The sequence below is a fragment of the Molothrus ater genome, chromosome 3, assembly GCF_012460135.2.
Source record: "Molothrus ater isolate BHLD 08-10-18 breed brown headed cowbird chromosome 3, BPBGC_Mater_1.1, whole genome shotgun sequence".
Lineage (NCBI taxonomy): Eukaryota > Metazoa > Chordata > Aves > Passeriformes > Icteridae > Molothrus > Molothrus ater.
In genome coordinates, this window is record NC_050480.2 from 55,008,109 (window position 1) to 55,029,542 (window position 21,434).

Consider the following 21,434-nt stretch of genomic DNA (forward strand, 5'->3'; position numbering starts at 1 on the left):
AAAATAAACTGTTAAAGACCTTTTATATAAGACTCTTTTTTAATTCACTTATAAGTGGTATTCAGAGGATTTTCTGTGTTTGGATGTATTTTGCTCTTTTCTGGTCATCAGATAATTTGCAATTCTTTTTCTCCTCTTAAGCTTTGAAAAAATGCAGTAGCACCACAGCCTTCCCTGGGCACATATTGCTTCAAGTAAACATCATAGAAAGAAATGGGCAAAAACATTAAATTCTGGAATATCACTTATTTGTTGTTTGTCCTCCAAATAAAAATATCCTTTCTGAGAAGAAAAAAATGATGGATTCTTTCTATCAAAATTTTTATTTAGCATTTGTAGAAATTATAGAAAAAATAACTCACATGCTTGGTAGGTTAAAAAAATGAGGAAAAAAAAAAGGAACTAAAGCCTCCTATATTGTTTTTTAATATTAAGTTTTCCATACAGCAATAACTGTCAGATTCTGCAGGAAGACATAATTTTTCATTACTGTTGGTGCATATGAAAATACATGCACAGCTTGCTATAAAAAATTTGTTTACTGGGACGGTTGGCATTTTTTTTTCAAACTGACACATTAAATAATGACCATGGGAAGAGAAAAGAGAGGAGAAGCAATAATTGGTTTTGTTTTCTTCCTGTGAACCTCCATACATCCCCTTCAACACACAACATGCTAAATAGTTTTCCACACTAGTAATTTCAGAACATCTTAAGCTTTCTGCCTCAGCGTGTTACTTTGGAAATTCTGTGAACTAAGATACCACATAGCCTGTTAGTATTTTGTGTATAATTTAGACTTTATGTCTTTTTACTTCAGACTTGCACCATACCTCTGTGTTTAGGGGAGGGAGGCTGTGCTCCAAGTGTTCACCAGTGAGTGGCTCTGGGGGAACCGACCCATTCTTCCAGGCAAGCTAACAAACAAGACACTAGTGAGGATTCAGGCAGCTGAGGCAGATGCTCAAGTGGTGAGGTCCACAAAGGAGGCAGCAGCTTTCTGCAAGGGAATCCTTCCAGCCAGAGAAGGGATAAAATGAGGACAAGAGAAAGGAGACTTGCTTTCTCTCACTGAAAAGACAGTAAGTTCTCAAATGCTCTTATAATGGCAAGGGGATTTAACCTGGAAGTCTGAATTTGTTTTTTTCTCCACAAATCTGTTTTTATTTTCTGTGCTGCCTAGTGAGTTGTAGTGAGTCTTGCTGCAGCAGCATTAGACAGGCATCTGCCTGCTATATTGCTCTGCAGGTTATCAGTTTCACAGCAGAGCTGGCAGACACCTTAACCAGGTAAAGAACGTGACCTCAGAAGAGGGATGGAGGCCATGGAAAAGAACAGGCTTGAGTGCATATTGTACCATATTGTGCTACTGTACTATTGCATATTGTATATTATAGTACCACATTGCATATTGCACTATTGGCTGAGTGCATCCTGTACCACTGCCCTGGGTTGTTGCAGGTGAGTACAAATCAAAGCTTGAAGAGCACAGTGTAGTAATTTTAAAAAAACCTGTGGTGTTTTTTTTTTTTTCCTGCTGTCAGAGAACCTTAGATTGCAAATAGCTTCAGGCCTTGACTGGTGGCTTCCACCACACAGAGATGTGTTGGGCTTGGGGCATGGCTTGTCTTTTCCACGAGATCTAGGCAGAAGTTTTATATATTTCACCACATAAATGTTGCTGCTGAAATGTTCACTTTGTTAACATATAAACATAGTTCAGAACACAAAGTAGCTGAAAGCTGTGTGCCTGTTCTTCTATATATTAAAAAAGCCTCCCATTATAAGTTTGGTTTTTCCAGCCATATAGTTTGTGTTGTCTCAGACATCTACTCTAATTTCTAGCTCCAAAATGGTTCTAACCCAATATTTAGTCAGGTAAATTAATGGGTTTTTTCTTCCATCCTTATTTTTTCATTGTCTTCCCATTTTCCTACTCTAGTCAGCTGCTGGTTTTATTTCATGCCAGTTTTTCCTGGTAACTTGCGGAATGGAAGAAAGTTATAAAAGAGCCCCTGTTAACTCCTCCTGACTGTCCTGTGCTGGTGGCTGGATCAGTCTCCCAATTCCCTCTGCACTGGTGAAGCTCCAACCATGTCTCAAAACCAGCTGTAAGTGACACAGAGCCTGGGGAAGGGAGAGAACCAAGTAGAGTATGTAACAAAACCTTGAGGACCTCTGTGTCCACAGTGCCCACTCCAGCACATCCATACATCCATGAACCATTCTGTTACTAAAGAAAAGAGCCACATTATTTTTATAAGTGGGAAACTCTCACATGTGACTGACCATGAAGGACGTGATGCTTAGTATCAGCAGATGGAGAAATGAGTTGCTACATGCAACATGCAGGTAAACAAAGTAGCATTGAACACAGAACAAGCAAGTACAGTGAAAGATTCAGACAGTAGAAATACAGGACTTCAGACAAAAAAACCTTCTCCAAGCATAGTGACAGTATCTGGTTCTAATACCATGTGCCAGCATGGTGGAAAAGAGCACGTCCCTCAGACAGAGTAGAGCTGGTCTTCCCTCACTTCCTCAGACCATCAAGCATCAGCACTGTCTGCAGGAGCTTGCTATGAGTTTAACAGTCGTAGCACAACTTGTGGGAGAGAAGTGGAGATTCATTACAGGTGGGTATGCACCAGCCTGGCCACTCTGCCAAGGGCAAATATTTCTTTAGTTCTATAGACATGAAGTTCATAAAAACTGTAACGTGAGCAGAACATGGCACCTTGACAAGCCTATCTGAGTGTAGTGCTTGCTTCTCCCACCTTCTCCCACTGTTCCAAGCCATCAGAAAAACTTTAGGCTTTGCTACTTCCTTCTACTTTCTTCTCCTCTCCCTCTGTCATACCATGTTAACCAAATACCTTCTCTACGCCGTACTACTCTCTTAATTTTGTTTATACTTGCTATTGTATTTTTTTTTTCCTTTTGAGGGTGTCTGAGGAAAGGAGGACTGGAACACACAGAGATCATGTCAGAAGATATCTCAGAAGTCAGTCAGTGTAACTAAAATCAGCATGACTACCAAATATTGAGTTATTTCAAAAAGCCTATAGTCAGGAAGCCTTTTTGAAGCTCCTTCTGTTCAAATTTGAGACTTTTCATTTTGAAAAGGAAATTGAAAAAATAAAGGGCCTTTGAAGTGGAGGATGCAAATCTTCAGCTTACAGTGAAAATGTGGATTCTGTCATTTCAGAGACTAGAACCATGTCCAATGTGCTTTCAGAAAAGCTCTTCTCACATTAAAACAGTTTTCCTCATCCTTTCCTTTGTCTTTCAACCCTTAGTAGCATGTGCACCATAAACAAAATTTAGGTGCACTTATTTGATTAAAAGCTGCCATTTCTGCAGATGAAAATTTTCCAGAATGGTCTTATCTGCAGAAAAAGTAGTTCACCAAAAATAAAGCTTGTTTGACACTTGGATCGCACTTGCAAATCTGTTTAGCCTATGCTGGCTACAAATTCTTGTGCTATGTCTATGAATTTTTTCCTAAATTTCTGCAGAAATTTGTGCAGAATCTTTGCAGTTCACAAAACCCCCAGATGACAGCTGGCTTTTTATATAGAGAAAAGGCTTTGAGCACAAGAAAACTTATTTAGAAATTACAATGCTAATGCATAAAATAAAGCTCTCTGGGTTCTCAAGTGTCTTCTTAGTGTCCTCTTTATGAGAAATGTCAGAGACTTTAACAAAGCACTTCTTTTCAGCAATATGTCAAGGTTTGTATTTCCCCACTGTAAGGAAATTATCTTCTCAGCTTTCTAAAGTGTTGTGTATGTAAGTCAGTGGAAGCCATGCTAGCTATAATGAATAGGAATATAGATGTCATGTAAACAGGATTCTTAGATGTTTTTCAAACACAAATATGAATAAAAACAATGCACTTAAAAATAAATAAAAGGCTTCCTGATGAGTTTTATATTTTGCTTTTTATAAAATGTTCCCGAAGAATGTAAAGTGCTTTTAATCATAATTTTAGTGCAGCTTCTTAAAAACCACATGCAACCATCTCAAACTTTTCAATAATGCATTACTGTCAGGTTTAATGTTTTGTTGCTGAACAGTAATGTCTGATTCAGAAGCACAAATGCATATTTACTTGATGATGCGAAGATTTAAGCAAGGCTTCTTCAAGATACCAAGTTCCCATAACATAATAAAAAGAAATCTCAGACATCCTTTATGACTACAGAAGGTGTCTGGGAAAGTCATAAAAAGAATATTACTGTAAAAAAGACAAGGATTTCATAGTGTTCAGCCAAATTGCACCGTTTCAATTTAAATGAATATTTGTATAGCAGTGTTCTACCCTAAATAAAACATTTAATGTCTGAACACTTTTTGCCAGTTTTCCACTAGATTTTATTTTCTTTTTATCCTATCCTATAATGGTTAGAATGTCCACTTTATGACCTTCTCAGGGCTTGCTGCAAAAGACTTTAGAAAGAGTCCTACATCTCCAAGTCAGAAGACCTGACAGGAGAAAGATGTCTGCATGGCAGTAATAAATCATGTGCCTTGAAATGTTTTTGTTGAGCTTCAGTAACTAATAGAAGAGCAAGATATTTTACTCTAGACACTCGAGTCCTCAGTTCTCCAAAAGCAAAAGTCAGTAGGTGCAATAACTTGTTCTCTGAGCCAACAGGTGTTCGAAACCTGTGATGTCAAAAGTTCAAGATAACTCAATTGCATTTCTTCTGGTAGATTTCTTCTTTTCCATCCATTACTTTGTATGAATTTATTTGTGAAGTACTGAATGACTTTCAGGATTTATTAAAGAAACCATGTTGAGGTTTCTCTTGTGCAGAGTGAATAGCATGAATGCCATTGCTGTATGATGGCTGTCAAGTGGTCAGCAGCACCCAAAAGGAAGCCTATAGTACTGCTGTCTTGATTTTGCTGCTCACTCAGCATTGCAAGGGGAGTATGGAAATATTTTTGTACCTTGGAGACATCTGTTAAAATCTTGTGGTCTGTCTTCATTTAGCTTGAGGTACCTTTAAAACATTCCTCCAGATGAATGAAGATAGCACAAATAAAAAATCGATGTTGTGTTAGGGCTGTCTTTGCATTGCAAGTGCAGCACATGCATCAGTGATATTATTTAACTGGCAGCTGTATTCAGACTGTGCTGCATGGTTCTGTTACTCTAGGATGTCTGTTCTTAAAAAGCACTATGGATTTCAAACAGATGGTATAGATGGTATATCATACTGCCTTTAAAACAAATAGCACGTCACAGATTATTAGATGTGCCACATTGTAGCATTCTCTGAGGGTTTTTGCTTAGTGTTTCAAGTTAAAAAGTGGTCTATACATTGAAAATTGACTGACTACTGAAAAAAAACCTGACTATTTGAGAAAAAAGAAAAAAAGCAACAGTATTTCAGGGTTATCTTTGTCACTCTCTTGCTGACTATTTTAGGAAACTAAAATCCAAGCAACCAATCAAAATCTTGTAAAGGCATCCAATTATCCCCAAACAACTCATTAAAAAGATTCAATAAAGTGTTAATGTAAGTCTATTCTAATAAACACTGAGATTTTCCAAATATATGGAATATATTCTAAAATGGTAGTTTGAAGTCTTGAATCCACAGGATACTAAGCCTTCCTCAATGTACATTTTAGTTCTTATGGTGAAGCCTGGATGGGGTCCCAAATGGATATTGTCTACCTTAATGCTTAGGTTTTAAAGGCTTTCAAAACCCCTAAACTTAAAAACAATCCTTGTTAGGAATCGAGTGAATGCCAGTAAAGACAGCGAAAACAAGTATGGTTAAGAGATTGATAGAATCATATCTGGGTTTGAAATAAACTAGTATAAAGTACGAATTTAAACTACACAGTTGAGGTTTTGGCCCTTTATTTTCAAAGTCAAGAGAAGAAAAGCAATGCAGGAGAACTGATGTGATAGATCACAAAAAAAGAGATATTTTAAGGGCTCAGTTTCTTGCCTGCAGAGTAAATCACTCTCTGTATCCTTAAGTCATCTACTGCACCTTTCTTTTGCAAGGTGATCTTTCTTGCCTATTGCAAAGTTTGAAAAAGGACAGATTGCTCTAGCTGATTCTGCACCAATTCTGCCCCAAAATATCAGCCATTATGTGTCCTACCTGCAACAAAAGACAAAATGCTACTTCTTTGCTGTAAAAATGGTACGTGTTTATTCTCATCCTTATATGGTCTGTCTCTTCCAAAACAGCTGTTAGACCATGGTTCCAGAAGATAGGATAGGATAGAAACTCTTCTCAACCCCCTGTGGAGTTACAAGGTTTTTCTCTGACTTCATAGCTCAGGAGCTTCTCCAGGGAATGCCTTCACAATGCTAAGAGGGGGACAGAAAATATTGCAGGGGGGTCATGTGCAAGGGAAGGCTCCAAAACAAGCAAAGAGGGCCAGATGGGACAGTGCCAAAAGTTCAGAAAATTGCAGCACTGTAATGACAGCCTTTTGAGGAAAGGGGAAAAAAAGAAAAAAAAAAACTTTTCATCAGAAGAGAGACATCAAATTAAATTATTGAAATGGTGCAACTTGTGTTTTTTGCCATGTCCAATACCTTGGGAATTGCTGGGAAAAACACTTTAAAACCTATCTAAAAGTTAGCACAAATCCTGCAGGAGGTAGAGAGTCAGGGAAGTGCAACAATTGAGAAATTGCCTTTTTTTCATTTTCTAGAGTTACTCTGTGGAATTTGAAGGACTGTAGTCTGTATTCAATAGGGCTTCCCAGGTATAAATGTAATAAACCAAATAATTCTTCCATCAGTTATTTCTTTTGAGCAGTCTTCCCAAGACAGTGCTCTGCACACAAGGGGTTTTCTGTAATAATTACTCCTGGGAACCCAATGAAATAAGTGGTAATTACACTATCTAAACACAGAAATAGATCCTTGTGCCATTGGTTCCAGAACTAATAGGAAAGCTTACTCCAAATTTCTAAGGGTTTTTAAATATTCATAATCTTCCAGCACTAGAAGATTGAAGGCTTGCACAGACTTCCTTACTCTGCAGCTTATAATAGCTATCTGTCTCATAACTGGTATAAAAAACAGTTGCTGTACCCTTGGGCTCCTTTCCTCAGCTACAGAGTAGGGCCAGCAGATGTTACGCAAAATGAAGTCCTCCATGATTGTGGGATTGTTCAAAGGGCCATAATACCAATCCACCCCCAAGAGAATGAGTCAGTCCAACCAGCTCAAATACTATTCCTATTTCCTACCAGTACAAACAGAAATCATAACACAGTTAGTAAACCATGCCACCAAATGCAAGCAAAGAGCCAGATGCAAAACCAACAGAAGAAATTGATACCTGTGATAGTCTGAGAGATCATATGTAGTTTAACAAAGAGAAAAACTGTTCCATTGGACAAAAGGCCCACCTTCACCAACTACTCAGCACTTTTGCCAAGCTAGAGGGTCTCAGGAAGAGTGAAAGTGGTGAAAAAGCTAAAAGGCAACTGAGATCTTGGAGACAGTGTGTATTATTTGTACTATTATTCAAGGTCTACTCAGAATCACTGCACAACATTCTAGTCCTTCATAATTATGTACTAACTTTCACACTCCAGAAAAATTGTTCATTTCATCAGAGTCACTTGCTGAATCAAAGATTCTAAATTTCTTTTTATGCCTTGGACCAAGGCACCAAAAATAAACCCTCTATCTGCTCAGTCTCTAAATATAGCCAAGAATTAAGATATTCCTGCTTCTGCATCCTAAATAATCTAATGGAATCAATTACTGTTTTGCGTAGATGACATCTGGTATTTGCAAATAAAACATGAAACATGAAATCCAACCAAAATAAGCATGAAACTAAAGTTTCCAGCCATCCAACTACATCCTCAGTAAATGTAATAGTTTTGCTTCACAGGGTGGGTTTTTCATATTATAAATTTCAGCTTAAATCTGAGAGAAAGTAACACAAGCAGAAGAACAGGGCTGAAGACTTTGACTTCAGCCACTGGTTGAGCCAGTGAACACTTCATGTATTCACTGAGAATAGTCCCATTGCTTGGAGCTTCAGCCTCAGGCTTTTATTGAGCAGAACACCAGTCATGCCAGGCAAAATCACTTTTTTTGTACCATGAGACACAGCAAGGTTCAGAGTGAACACCAATGTCAGCTGTGGAAAGGAGAGAATCTGAAATGGATTAAATACAACTTTTTCCCACTGTGGCAGTAAGATCTTTCCCCATTATATTTGGCAACTAAGGATAGTCCCACTATATAATATCCATGTTTACAACCCATTTCAAAATGTATCCCATTGTAGCACTTCACTGGCATTGCAATTAATGCTTTATTCTGCTAGAGCCAGAATATCCTTGGATGTACATACAGGACTGGGCATTGTTGCTTGCTCTTTTTTCCTTTCTTCCTTCCTCAGGAAAAGAATTCTTTACTGTGAGAGGAGTGAGGCACTGGAAAAAGTTGCCAAGAGAAGTTGTGTGTGCCCCATCTATCCCTGGCAGCATTCAAGATCAGGTTGGATGGGACATTGAGAAACCTGTCCTAGTGGAAGGTGTCCCTGGCCATGACAGGGAGATTGGAACCAGATGATCTTTCAGGTCCCTTCCAACCCATTCTATGATTCTGACTCTATGAATCTTTTCTTTCTTTCTTTTAGCTGTTTCTTTTTATTTTTCAAATACAGCCTAATTAGATAAATGTAAGTCTACCTGCAATCAAGGACTGCCCTCTTCCTTCACCAAGTAATGCATGGCTAGAAAGGGGATGGATTATGTGCCTCCCCATACTCCAGAGCTGTTATAACATAGCAAAGCAAGCAGTTCTACTCTGAAGACTGGCTAGACTGGCTCTGAGCAACATTGGAGGAAGTAATTTCTCCTGAAATGCTCTACAATGGAGAGCCATATTTCCTCACAATTCTGTGTCCTACCAAACTTGCAAATCTCTGAAACAGTTGACCATGCTAGTTAATACCAAAAGATGAATGCTGGAGAATTTTCAGTGGTTGAGGTTGCTGGTCAGGATCAAAGGTATGAAACATTCCGGAGAAACCCCACTTCTGACTGTCCCTCTCTGCCATATTCTGTGTGTTGGGAACTGCAGTTGCAGATTTTACCTTTCTGCAGCTGCATAATTCCCACCCATTTCACCATCACTTGCTGACAGTGTGAGCAGGAATGGAAGAAAGTCGTCCCCACATTCTCCTTGCCTGCCTGATGTTCAGTTTTCTCCCCTGCTCTGTCCAAGTTCTCACATCTTCCCGAGGTAAATGAGAAAGTCACTTGAAGCAAGTTAAGTCTATTTTTTTTCTTCTCCCTCTAGATTAAATTTCAATCATGGCTATTCTCTTATCAAATTCACCAGGTTCCTGTACAAATGCTACTTCCAGCACAGAGAAGGGAGACAGCTCAGATGAGGTAATGAGTGACTGTGAGCTGTGCAGGAGAAAAGGGAGAGGGTTATTTATTTTAGTTTGCTGCAGCATCTTGTGGTGTGGTAAAGTTTTTGTGAAACTACAGCAAAGTCACCAGTGGTCATCATCATGTCTGAATTGATAACCTTCATCCTGTCCCCTGTATTTATAGTGCCACATATTCTATCCATAGTACATTTTATATGTATATATAGCTAAAATGGTGAAAAAAATGCTTGACTTCAGGTACACAGGTGAAATGAATGGGATTATAGCCCAACAATCCTTAAATATGGATAACTTACTGGTTTCTGAAACTAATACATTTTGTTTGTTTTTTTGTTGTTGTTGTACAAATATTTCTAGAATCACTATCTTACTTAAAAGAAACAAACATTCCATTTGCAAATATCTGGCTTTAATTCCTTTAACCACAGTCATTGCACTTGCTGAAAAAAATACCAATTCACAGCATGACACAGCTATCTATAAAATAATTTAAATGCATCATGCACAGTCAGCAGAAGTTCTGCATTGTAATTTGGAGAAAAAGACTTCATACTGTCACTTACGCTCTGAGCTACATATTATGCTTCAACAATTTCCCTTCCATCCTATCTATTGAAAAAATATGGGCAGTTATCCAGTTACACCAGAGCATCCCTTTGTAACCCCAGAAGTTTGCATTTGATATGAAAAAAAAAAAAATAAAGGCATGGGTTTTGTTTGCATGTCATTTTAATTTTCAAGAGCAGCTATAAACCATAAGTCATATCAATGGCCTAAGCAGGTGCAACTAGCAGTGATAGTTAAATGACTCTTCATTGTTTGATTTGACCAAACACTACAGAAATTACTTGATTCTACTCAGTGACAGTATACATGGAAAAGGTAGCTATGTAAGAAGCCAAAATAACCACCAACCTAGAGTTTCTTGAGTTTTAGAGCATGGGTTTGAGTTCTGAAGCTTAGTATCCTTGCTGTGTGTGGTTGTGTCTAAGCTGTCTAGAAGGACACTATTTTAAAATAAAAGCCTCTGGAGTTTTAGCAACCATGTAAATGATAACTCTCACAGCTGCTGCTTGAGTGCATGTAGAAGAAGTGGCATGTCTCTTATTTGTCTGTGCATGGTGTACCCGGGTGGCAAATCAATCAGATTTTGCCTTTTCCCAGCACCCCTGGTTGTAGCAGGATGCCCTGGGAGTGTGGAGCACAGTGCATGCTGCTCAGACCAGGTCATCTCTACCTGCTTCTCTTTTAAACCAAGCTCCTCTCCACAGTAATCTGTTAGCACTTTTGCAAAGACAAAAGTAGCAAATTTTACTCTAATTTATATGTTTGTACTAGCCATTACTCTGGGAAACTTAAAGTTGTTGTAGAAAGATGTGAGCCATTAGAAGGAGCCTGACATCTAAACCTTCCTAAATAATGTAACTTATCAGTAAATGTTTAACTTCTTTTGAAGAGTAGATAACGCACGGTATACTACTTCCAGCTGCATGTTTTAAGTCACTGGAAGGAGCAAAATCTTGGCCTAGTAAAATCTAGGAAAAACTGGCAATGAGCAAAGAAGATCTGAGACTTTGAGAAAAGATCTTTTGAGAAAAGATCTTTGAGAAAATAGTCTCAAAGGTGGAAAAGTATTTTATAAATACATATTTGCTATTCATTTTATTTACCAAGTATAACTCTTAAGTAACAAGCCTCTCTGTTATGCCATATAAAAATCTTGGCCCTTACCAGACAGCTGCCCTCAATATAAGATCACGTATATCAATTTCATTGGTCCAGTGTAGACTAAAGTCAAAAAGTAAAAAAAAAATCAGTTTCCAACTCATGTTGAAGGTGAATAACCATCCTGCTGTATTTTTAGCTGTATATTTAGCACAATGGAAACAGCTGTGATAGTCCTATGGTGAGGAACAAGGCAGTCTCTCCCAAGTGCTACAAAAGCTGTATGGCTTGCTGTTAAAAACACTGATAATAAAGAGCTCTTTGAGTGCAGCCTAAGCAGTAAGGATGGGCGTGATTCAGCAGCCCAGGAGCATAAGAGTGCCACTGAGATGTGCTCTTCTGGAAGCTGGTTTCAACACACAGGAGCTATTCCTTGGCTGCCTCAGTTCATGGTCACATGCTTTTGTTGCCCTGTGCTGTGAGCAGGGCAGTTGCATCAGGCATTGCTGTAGAAATGTGAATGTAATTTATGACAGTCTGTAGTAATTCTGTACATCTCTTATGTCTGTGTTCTTATAGCCACTTGGGCACTGAAGTAGCTGACATGAGAAAGAGGCAGCAGTCACAAAATGAAGGAACATCAGCTGTGTCTCAAGCACCTGGAAACCAAAGGCCCAACAACACATGTTGCTTTTGTTGGTGCTGTTGCTGCAGCTGTTCATGGTATGTCCTGTAGAATATTTGCTTCCATATCCACCACAGGTAAACAATGAGAATGGAAAGCACTGGGAACATGTTAACTTCTGGGAGAGGAGACACAATTTAACTTTTCACTTAAAAATTTGATTTAAATATTCCCTGATTTGGTTGGACATCTTGTGATGGGGAAGAGGAAAGAATAGTAAATTCAAGCTATATTTATCCTACTTAAGCCATAACTAAATGAGAAAATTTTGGTTGTAAAACATGTATTTGTGAGTGAGAGACTCAATAATGAATATTTTATAGCTTGCATTCAAAACAGTTTTTTCTGCTTGTACTTCTGATAGTGCAGTTCTCTGCATTCAGGAGAATAAAAGGGAGATGGTCATAAATGTGAATATGTGGTATCCTGTTATATTACTAATATAAATAATATAAATTTATAATTTATATAATTATAAATAATATAATTTATAATAATATAAATAATAATATAAATTCTGTAAATCTGAAAACATGAGCCTTAAATTCCACTTTTAAATGAAGTGGCATAATTTTAGTGGCTGCTTGTCCTTCCTCAACAAAGTGTTCACTTGTAAAGTCAAAGATTTAAAGTCAGTTCCAAAAATAGCTTTAAATTCTCAGTGTCTTGAGATGCATCAGATCTTTATTTCTTATTTTTATGAACACAGTATTGAAATATAAGGTAAATGACATTCAGTACTGTTCAGACCCTGTGCATCATATTAACCAGACAGTTCAGTGTTTTGAAGTCACCATCCCTCTGTGTATCTGTGCTATTTTCACTTCAATCACCCATCTGGCCCCAGTCTAAAACCTGAGGCCATTTGCTTCAGTATATTTAAAAATACTTACCAGTATATATGCACTAGGGATAGTTTTTTTTCCAAGATACTGCCACATCCTGGAGGCAGCGGCAGGGGGGACCTGCCTTGGCCGTCATTTCCACTTTCACCTGAAGGCAGAGCGTATTGGGAGCAAGGATGAGCCAGAGCTCATGTTTTACCAAGTAACTTTGCAATATGTTCAATCCATATTGAGAAATAGGTGGAAGTGTATTAAACAGGAAGCAAAGAGAGGGTGTTTTGTCACTTTTCTTTCTGCTCTGGGACAAGGGCACAATATCAGCTATGCTGTTACAGTCCAGAGATTCATTTACCTGTGTCTTATTTCAGGAAGTGACCTTTATCAGGTACCACAAGATAAGGATAAAACAAGTAGATATGCACCTCCTCAAACTACCCACAGTAAAACACCTCACCACTACTGCCAATCTGCAATTTAGGAATTTCCTGGCCCAGAGTTCCTTTTTGTGTGGTTTATAGACCTTGGTGGAATTTTCTTTCCTTAATTTGGTAAAACATTTTCTGAAGCTACTTCCTAAACTCATCTAAAATTTTGGCACCCAGAGTTTCCTCTAGCAATAAGTTCTAAAATGGGCCTGTGTACTCCCTTTTATTTGTGTTAACCTACTAGAAATTAATTTCATTTGATGCTTCCTTGTTCTTATGTGAAGAACAGTGACTAATCATTCCCAGGATGGTCAAGATTTTACAGAGCTCTCTCATATCTTCCTTCACCTGTTTTGTCTTCCACAGTCTTCTCTATTTTAATCTCTGTGATACAGAAACTGACCCAGAGCATGATTTATCCTCATCTGTCCTATTTACTCATCTACTTTGTGCTCACTATATACCTTCTTATTCTATACTATTTCCTGTCTGAGATGTGTGACTAGACCTGTGCTGTTGAGACATGGATGCACCATGTTTTGTGTTTGCTCTTGAGTTTTGTTACTAATTCCTAGCACTCTGCTTAATTTTTAGCAGCCCCAGAGATGATGTTTTCATGGAATTATCCACCCTGAACACAACATCTCTTTCCTGAATGAAAATAAAGCCCATCATTGTGCATGTACAGCTAGGGTTGGCTTTTGCCTTGCATGCTAGAATATTAATAATATTCATATAATGTCAATAGTATTCAATCAAATATCCCTCTAATTTCTAAAACTTAATGACAATTGATTTCATTTTTAAAGCATGCTGCAACTCAAGAAATCTTAAATTTGACAATAATACTCTACTTTGAAGCCTTGTGACCCTTGGAGTGCCTCCAGTCCTTAGAAGGCAATACCATTATATATGTAAACAGCTTATGCACATTAAACTTAAATTAGAGTAATTATTGATTAAAAACATACGATGTACCTTCAGGTGCTCTATTAATTGTTTTTACTGTCTTTCAGGGTTTTTCAGGGCTTGAGGTTGGGATTTTTCTTTGCAAAGTAAATTAGAGCATGGAGAAATCCTGTGAGCTAGTCTTCAAGATTAAGTGAAATAAGTGATCAAAGGAACTGTTACATCACTCATGTTGCTAAAATCAAAGAGAGAAAATGTGATTCAATAAGTACTTTCCAGCTTTAACTTCTAAGATTCTGTGGTAGAAACTCCATTAGAGGAAAGATGGGACAAAACTTTGAAAAATGCAGTATGAAGTGTTTCAGAACCTCAGTTAAAATTAAGTCATTGATTGTGATGCCAAATTTAATAATAACTTTTAAAAAGTAACTAACTTTATTATTCTCTCATATATAGGAGATTCTAGCTAATTAATTCTCTAGGGTAGTTCTCTGTAATGGAAAAGCCTAATCAACAATTGTAACAGGTTCTCTGGACCTAATGTAATTACATTCTTTCCCTAGTTCCACAGGTCTTTGTATTTGAGTAACAGTAATTTCTCAAGAGATACCTGTCTGGAAATGTTGCTAGATTCATTAATTGGGAAGGCAATGTTAGAATTTTCTTCAGTTTTTCCATCTGTATGTGACTGCTGATAGCTCTTACATCTCTAACCACTCATTGCCTCAACTTCACCATTCACAGAAGTGGTAGAAGTATGTGCAGATTTTATTAAAAAATGTTACCTTCCTCCTGTTCAAAGAGCTAGTTCAGTAGTTCCTATATCCAAATAAATCATTAGAATTCTGAAAATATCTTTTGTGACTCATGTGGGACTTGTTTTTTTCTGTTCTACCCTATGTTAAAATCAGAATAGCCATTAAGTCTTCTGTTTACACAACAGCATAGGCAAATATTCACACCTTTGTTTGGGGAAATAGTATCTCGCTTAACAGACACTTGTCAAGAGCAAAAAATTTGAGAAATTATTTGGTACATCTTATTAAAACTCTTTTAAAAATTATTTTTCTCTAATATATTTTTCTTAAAGATAACAACTATTTGAAGGACTTCTCTACTGGTATGGGATAATCCTTGTAGGTAGCTCAGCCCCAGGCAGATGCTTACTCACTGCTCAGCAGCAGGATAGAGAAGAGAATCAGAAAAGTGAAAGCAACAAAACTCTGCCATTGAGATAAAGAGTTTAATTGATAAAGCAAAGCTATGTGCACAAGTAAAGCAAAACAAAAAATTCATTCACAGCTTCCCATCAGTTCAGCCATGTCCTGGAAAGCCATGGTCCATCACATCTTACAGTGACTTGAGGAAACAGCTGCTACAAATCTCAGCCTCCATCCTTCCTTTTTCTTCCGCAGCTTTTATTGCTGATCCCAACGTCATATTGTAGGGAATATCTCTTTGGTGAGTTGTGGTCCCAGATATGTCTCCTCACAACTTATGCACCCCCAGCCAGCCCACTGACCAGGCAGTATGAGAAACAGAGAAATCCTTGATACTGTTCAGTGACTGCTCAGCAGCAGCTATAACATTAATGTGTTATCAACACTGTTTCGGTCAAAAATCCAAAACATAGCACCACAAGGATCCCTATGAAGAAAATTAACTCCATCCCAACCAGACTCAGTACTGTTGGCACTGATAATTATCAGGAGAGTAAATTGCTCAGTTTATGGGGACAAAGCAAGACTTATTACCAAGTTTGCTCAGATTGAAAAATAGTGGAGATTAACAGGACTATTAAGATGGCTATTTTATTTTAATAGGTATGCTCATGAGGTTGCGCAACTAGTTTAAGCTCTGAGCTTTTTTCTGAGTACAAGTAGTGAAGGGAACACTCAGTGGTCCTCCTCAGTGGAAAAAAAATAAAGCCCTTCTGAGGCTCCCAACAGGAAATGCTTGTCCCCTTTCAGCAGAAACAGAAGATACATCCCTGTGAAGATCTTCTATAGGCCTTCTTCTCTTCACTGACCAGACATAGACCTTAGGTACTCATTTCAGGAAGACTTCCTAATTAAAGTAGCTAACAGACAAGTACCAGTCATGTACCTACGGTCCTGGACTGAATCGCCCCCTGTCTTAAGCTTCTGTAAAGCTCCATTTCAATTGAGGACACAAGAATGTGCTTCTTTATGAAGGATCATTTCAATTACTTGGGCAGCCTGAGACTTGCAAAATTTGCAGTAAGTCTTCTGACATGACATTCCATAATTTCCTCAATTACGCTTTCTCCAGAGACTTGCCCATTTAGTACTTAGAGCGGTGACTTTATAGTTTTGAGCTCAGTTTGACAAGGTTAGAGGAGTAAGCCTGCTATTTCGCCTCCCCAGCCTTATTTAGAATCAATTACTCCAGCTTCCTGAGCAGACATGAAACTAGTTGTTTTCTTGCAAACACTTGTAAATTGCATTCTTCAAAAAAACTCTTCAGGCACTAGCATAGGGAGGTTGGCTTTTCTGCCAGTTTTATTTTGCTTTCTCCTTTGTCTCCTACCCAGAGCAGGAGTCATATCTTTTTATTCCCCCTTTCATAAGGTGCTCTGTGATTTGAAAACTGTGGGACACTGATGCTCAATAATCTGTCTCCTTTTACTGTACACAGAAGGCTCAGAAGGGGTCTGACATCTGCCCTGCAAGAGACTTTAGCAGTATGGCAGTCTGGGGGACATGGAAAGGCTTCCAAGGGATAAGTGAAGATGATCACTTAGCTTCACCTGTAGCTCGACTGGAGTGAGCTGAAGGGCCTTTATCCAAAAATGTATCCATTAAAACTGCTGAAGACTTGTGGAAGAGAGTTTCCCACACACAAGAGATCCCAGGGAAGATAGGGTATTGCCATCTTGGCAGTAAACAGGAGTTGCTCTCGGCAAGAAGCCTCTCTCCTCAGTTCTTATAACTTGTCTATGACTGCTGTGAGCTACTCTGAAATTTCTTCTTGATGATGTTGCTACACAAATATTTTTTTTATTAAAGGGAACATTTTCCTTGCAAGAGTTTCACAGTTTACTTGGGCCTATAAGAAAATATTTCTGTCACTTGTGCAATGAATATGAAATGGCAGACACAGTTCTAAGAACAATTTGAAACTGCATTAATACCCACTCTCTATGGGGTTCAGTGTTATCCTCTTAATAAACAGTGTGCTCTAAATGTAATAAAAAACAAACAAACAAAAACAACTACTTTTTTTCCTTTATTTTTTTCTTTTTGCATTTCCCACCTCCCTAGTACTTTGAGAAGAATAACATTTTCCTGGCATATTCAATCTTAGTTTGTTATCAAAAAATTGTGTCAAGGCTTTGCATGAGTCTATACAAGATTATTTCTGGGGGCTACAGTCATGGCCGCTTTATTTCATTTAACTGTGGCAGAAAGTTTGAAGGACAAAGAAGCAAAGAAAGGATGGAAGCAAAAAAAAAAATTAATGCAATACATTATAGCCACATCTTCATAAGTATGTGGAAAACAAAACCCATATCCTTTTTCCCATGCCTGTCTGCAGCAGAACTTTTAGACTAGGAGCAGACTAGAGTTGGACTGGTACAAAAAAGTCACCCAGACTCCAGGATTTTGTTAAAGCTTCTGGCAAGAAAAGAAAATCTTCATCTTTGAAACAAAAGCACTGATTTTGAAAAATGTATTTTGGCTTTTAATTTTGCTTTTAATTCTTCTTTTCCTCCCTGAACACATAGGACAACACATCTGAAACTCAATTCTCTGTGCTTTACCTTTTCAAAACATCACATCTGTAAAAGAACGAATATGGAAAAATGAGTAGACTGTAAACATAATAGACTTTTCTGCATCAGGAAATTTTTTACTCTAGTGCAGAAGACAGAAGTGCAGGCTACTGTACTCTATTTTACTGAAATAGAAGGTGATATTTTTAAAAATATTTAATGGGAAAAGATGTTCCAATCTGAGCCCTTTTATACTTTAAAATATCACACAACACCGTTACATTTTTACCACTTGCTATTGCAGAGGTCAAAGATGAAAACATTCCATCTCTTTCCCAGAGAGTACTTTATTCCGAGGGTGAGAAGGCTTAGGGACTTGTGCTTTGTGCAACTATGGGACAGTATCATCTGATTATCAGAGTGCAATGGGCAGTACTGGTGCTTTCTTAGGAAAGTAGCACCAGTTCTTTGATGGGTAGTATTTAAAGCTGGATAAAATCCATTATCTGTCTTGTCACAGAAGCTACTGAACATGATATTTATGAAAATCAGTCTTAGATCACATTGTCTTTAAATCCACATATCCTCAGTGCTGAACCCATGAGAGAAAGCTGGCAGACATTCCTGTTGTTGATGGAATGCACCATGGGGTGAGCGTGGACTGAGGATTTAAATATCTAGTCTTCAGAAATGGGCCTCTCAAAGTTCCCTGAGATACTTAAAATAAAAGAATTAAATTCCCAGCATTTGTAAAAATAATCAGAATACACACTGAAAATAAATAGCTTGTCAAGTTGTTTTTTTTCATACTTCTGTAAGTTAACAGTGCTTATTAAATACTGCCCAAGAAAAGCATTTCTCTTCCCTTTAAAGCAAAAGAAAAGGATGATCTCTAAACTGAAAAAAAAAAATCAAAGCAGGGAAGCATGTCTTCCTAATAAGTATGAAATTTAATAAGCTCTTTTTCCTTTATAATTAAGACAGGGGAAGTGATTTTGCTGGAAATTTATGGAAGTTTAGGTCCTCAGGGCAGGCTGGAGACAGGTGGCTGTGTACATGCTTGCTTACACAACTCTCCTAGGGCAACACAGCCTGACTTGCCAACCTCTGGACTTGCACTCTTCTGTGACACTGGTCCAGATTGTCAGTGTTAGCCTAATAATTCCTGGAAGCCTGCTCTGTCCTTGAGCCAGACCACAAATTTACCTCATATGGGATTCAATACACAGCTTATCTCAAAGCTCCAGAGCTGGCAGGTAAAGGCAGGTTTGACCACTTCTTGCACCTCCCTGTGAGGCAGATGTGAAATGCTGCCTTTTCAAAAGAGGGAGGCACATTTCTTTGCCACAAGGTGTAAAGGTAGGTAGGCTCACAGATATGCTAACTGCTCCTAACTAGTAGTCTATCATTTTTTCCTGCATCTGCTTCTAGAGAGTAAGATGTGAATGCAGGAAAACAAGATTTACTGGCAAACCAAAAGGACTTTAGAAGTAAGATTTACAGAAAACAAAAACTTCATGTAAAAACAACTAAAGGAAGCTTAAAGTTAACTTATTCAATGTCATGAGAATCTGCCTTGGTCACTATGGATCCCTCTTCTGAATCAATCAAGTATATCTCACCTCCTCTCATAAAAAAGCATCTAAGAAATCCCTTAATCCAAGCTAATGCACCACCTTTTGTCTTCTTCCTTTCTTCTTCTCAGCATCTTGCCACATACCTCCAAATTCCTGTTGGAGCACAAGCTCTTGCACAGCCTTGGAGTAGGGGTAAGGACAATGAGCCACCAGCTCCCACAGCAGAAAGGCATTTCCACAGGAAATTTGCCAAGAAGTAGATTTGATGCAGGCCATTGCTTTCTGGGACATGTAAAGTAAATTAAAATCATGTCCTTCTCTGGGAGAAAGCTGTAAACTACACACTGTATTTATTTTGGCAAGTGGTGCAAAGAGGTAATCACTAAGATGCTGCCAGTCTACCATGAAATCATGGTGGAAGCACAAAGATACACAAGACATTACACAGATGTTCAGCATATATAAATAATTCTGAATTAGTTTCCAACCAAGAACCCTGGTTTGATAAAAAATTAACACTGTAAACTAAGTCCATACAAACTGATAAATGTTTCTATTTTCAAAGGTATGAGGAAAATGTGTTTCTCCCCATAATAAAATAATAAAAATAGAAGGCTAATGCAAAAAGTGGAGCAACAGCTACTTCTGCAGCTGGTCTGTTAACTTTCATCACAAGCCAGTGGTAGAATCCTCATTAACATCAAAATCAGCCCTGGGCTTTCTGTGCCAAGCTTTCCTAGTATCAGGATTTTAGTATGAATAGTTTAAACTTTGAAAGTTCATTTCATTTTGAGGAACAGATGGAGACTCATGTGTTTGCTGATATTTTTCTCCATCTGTGATAACACAAGCAGGTTAGAAAATGAGTAGACTGTAAACATAATAGACTAGGAAAGTTTAAATAAATGTTTCTGAAGATTCACTAATAAAATGCAGATTCCTTTGTGTATAGTACTACTGAGATACAAACCCCTGATCAGTCTAACTGCAGAAAATAGTTCTATTTCAAGCAAACATTTCTGTAAAGAAAATTACAGTGAAAAAAAACCCCAGAACTGCAGTTCTTCTAAATTGAATAATAAATACATGCTGAGAAGGGATTTGGGATTACACCAGGCTCATTCTAATTCAGTGGTGCAAAAGATACCAACAGTAGCTCCTTAGAAGAAGAGAGCAGACTAAATCTAGTTAACTTTAGAACATGATCTTGATTCGGTCCTGGCACAGCACACAAGAGTGTATTCAGGGACAACTGCTCTTGAGGAGACTGGAGGGAGGGAAAGCAGTGGCAGAATCACTTCACTGGTGAAAAGCAGCTTGATGCCTCCTCTGAGGCTGTTTAAAAGATGGATTGCTTCAGAGCATCAGTGCCTTGGCTCTCCCTCACCCCTCATACCCATTTCCCACCTGCCTGTGCCAAAATGCTGTTCAGCTTGGTGTCTGTGGAACACTGGCTGGAGGAAGATTCGTAATGTCATGACAGATTTTCTGTCACCAGAGCACAGCTTGACTGTTGCTGTGGAGAAAATAAAAAAACATAAGGAGCGCTGAGAATGCCTGAGTCCAGCTTATGCTGTGAATTACAGATATTAGGAGTTTGGAGCCTTTGAAATCTCCCCTGACAGGATTTGGGCTGCTTTTGGTTTTCTTATGACAAATTTGCAATTAGATATTTACTCAAAGATGCATTAACTCAGAAGTCCATGGAAAACCACATAAGCAGAGAAGTACATGAAAGGTCACAGTGGGTCTGAGATTAAAATATTACCTGAAGTAAGACATGTTGATAGATGGTGACATTTTAAAGGCGCCAAAGTCCCCTTGCAGACCCTCTGAACTTTATTCGTTGTAGAATAATAAAAACTTTAATATTCAACATGCAAAAACAATAACAAAATACCCTTATCCAAGTTAAACACACTGACAGTGCCTATACCACTAAGCAAACTAAGCAGGGCCAGGGTCTAATGGGCTACAGTCAGCCTGTACAGTAAATTATTAGCAAGTGTTAACTCCCTGGCAGAGATTTGACCAGTGCCAAAGTGGCCAACAAATGGCCTATGGCAGAAACCCTGTTTTGGGCATGGGCTTTAGTGGACTGGGGCTATGTGGTGCCAGTCAACCTCAGGACTTTCCCAGAACATTTTATCTGCAAGAATAAATGCAGCCTGTAGTTCTA

At 38.2% G+C, this 21,434-nt stretch overlaps 1 protein-coding gene across 3 annotated transcripts in view; it reads left to right on the forward strand.

Annotated features, from left to right (window-relative positions):
- RGS17 (regulator of G protein signaling 17) overlaps positions 1-21,434 on the forward strand; it is a 71,169-nt gene that overhangs the window by 29,096 nt on the left and 20,639 nt on the right. Inside the window, exons 1-2 of one of the 3 annotated variants that reach the window (XM_036380021.1) lie at positions 9,356-9,408; positions 11,658-11,801. In XM_036380021.1, the coding sequence (XP_036235914.1) occupies positions 9,368-9,408; positions 11,658-11,801 (185 nt within the window). In that variant the 5' untranslated portion in view covers positions 9,356-9,367. Of the gene's footprint in view, positions 1-9,355; positions 9,409-11,657; positions 11,802-21,434 lie in introns of those variants that run through there. The other 2 variants (XM_036380020.2, XM_036380023.2) reach the window with 2 other exon arrangements.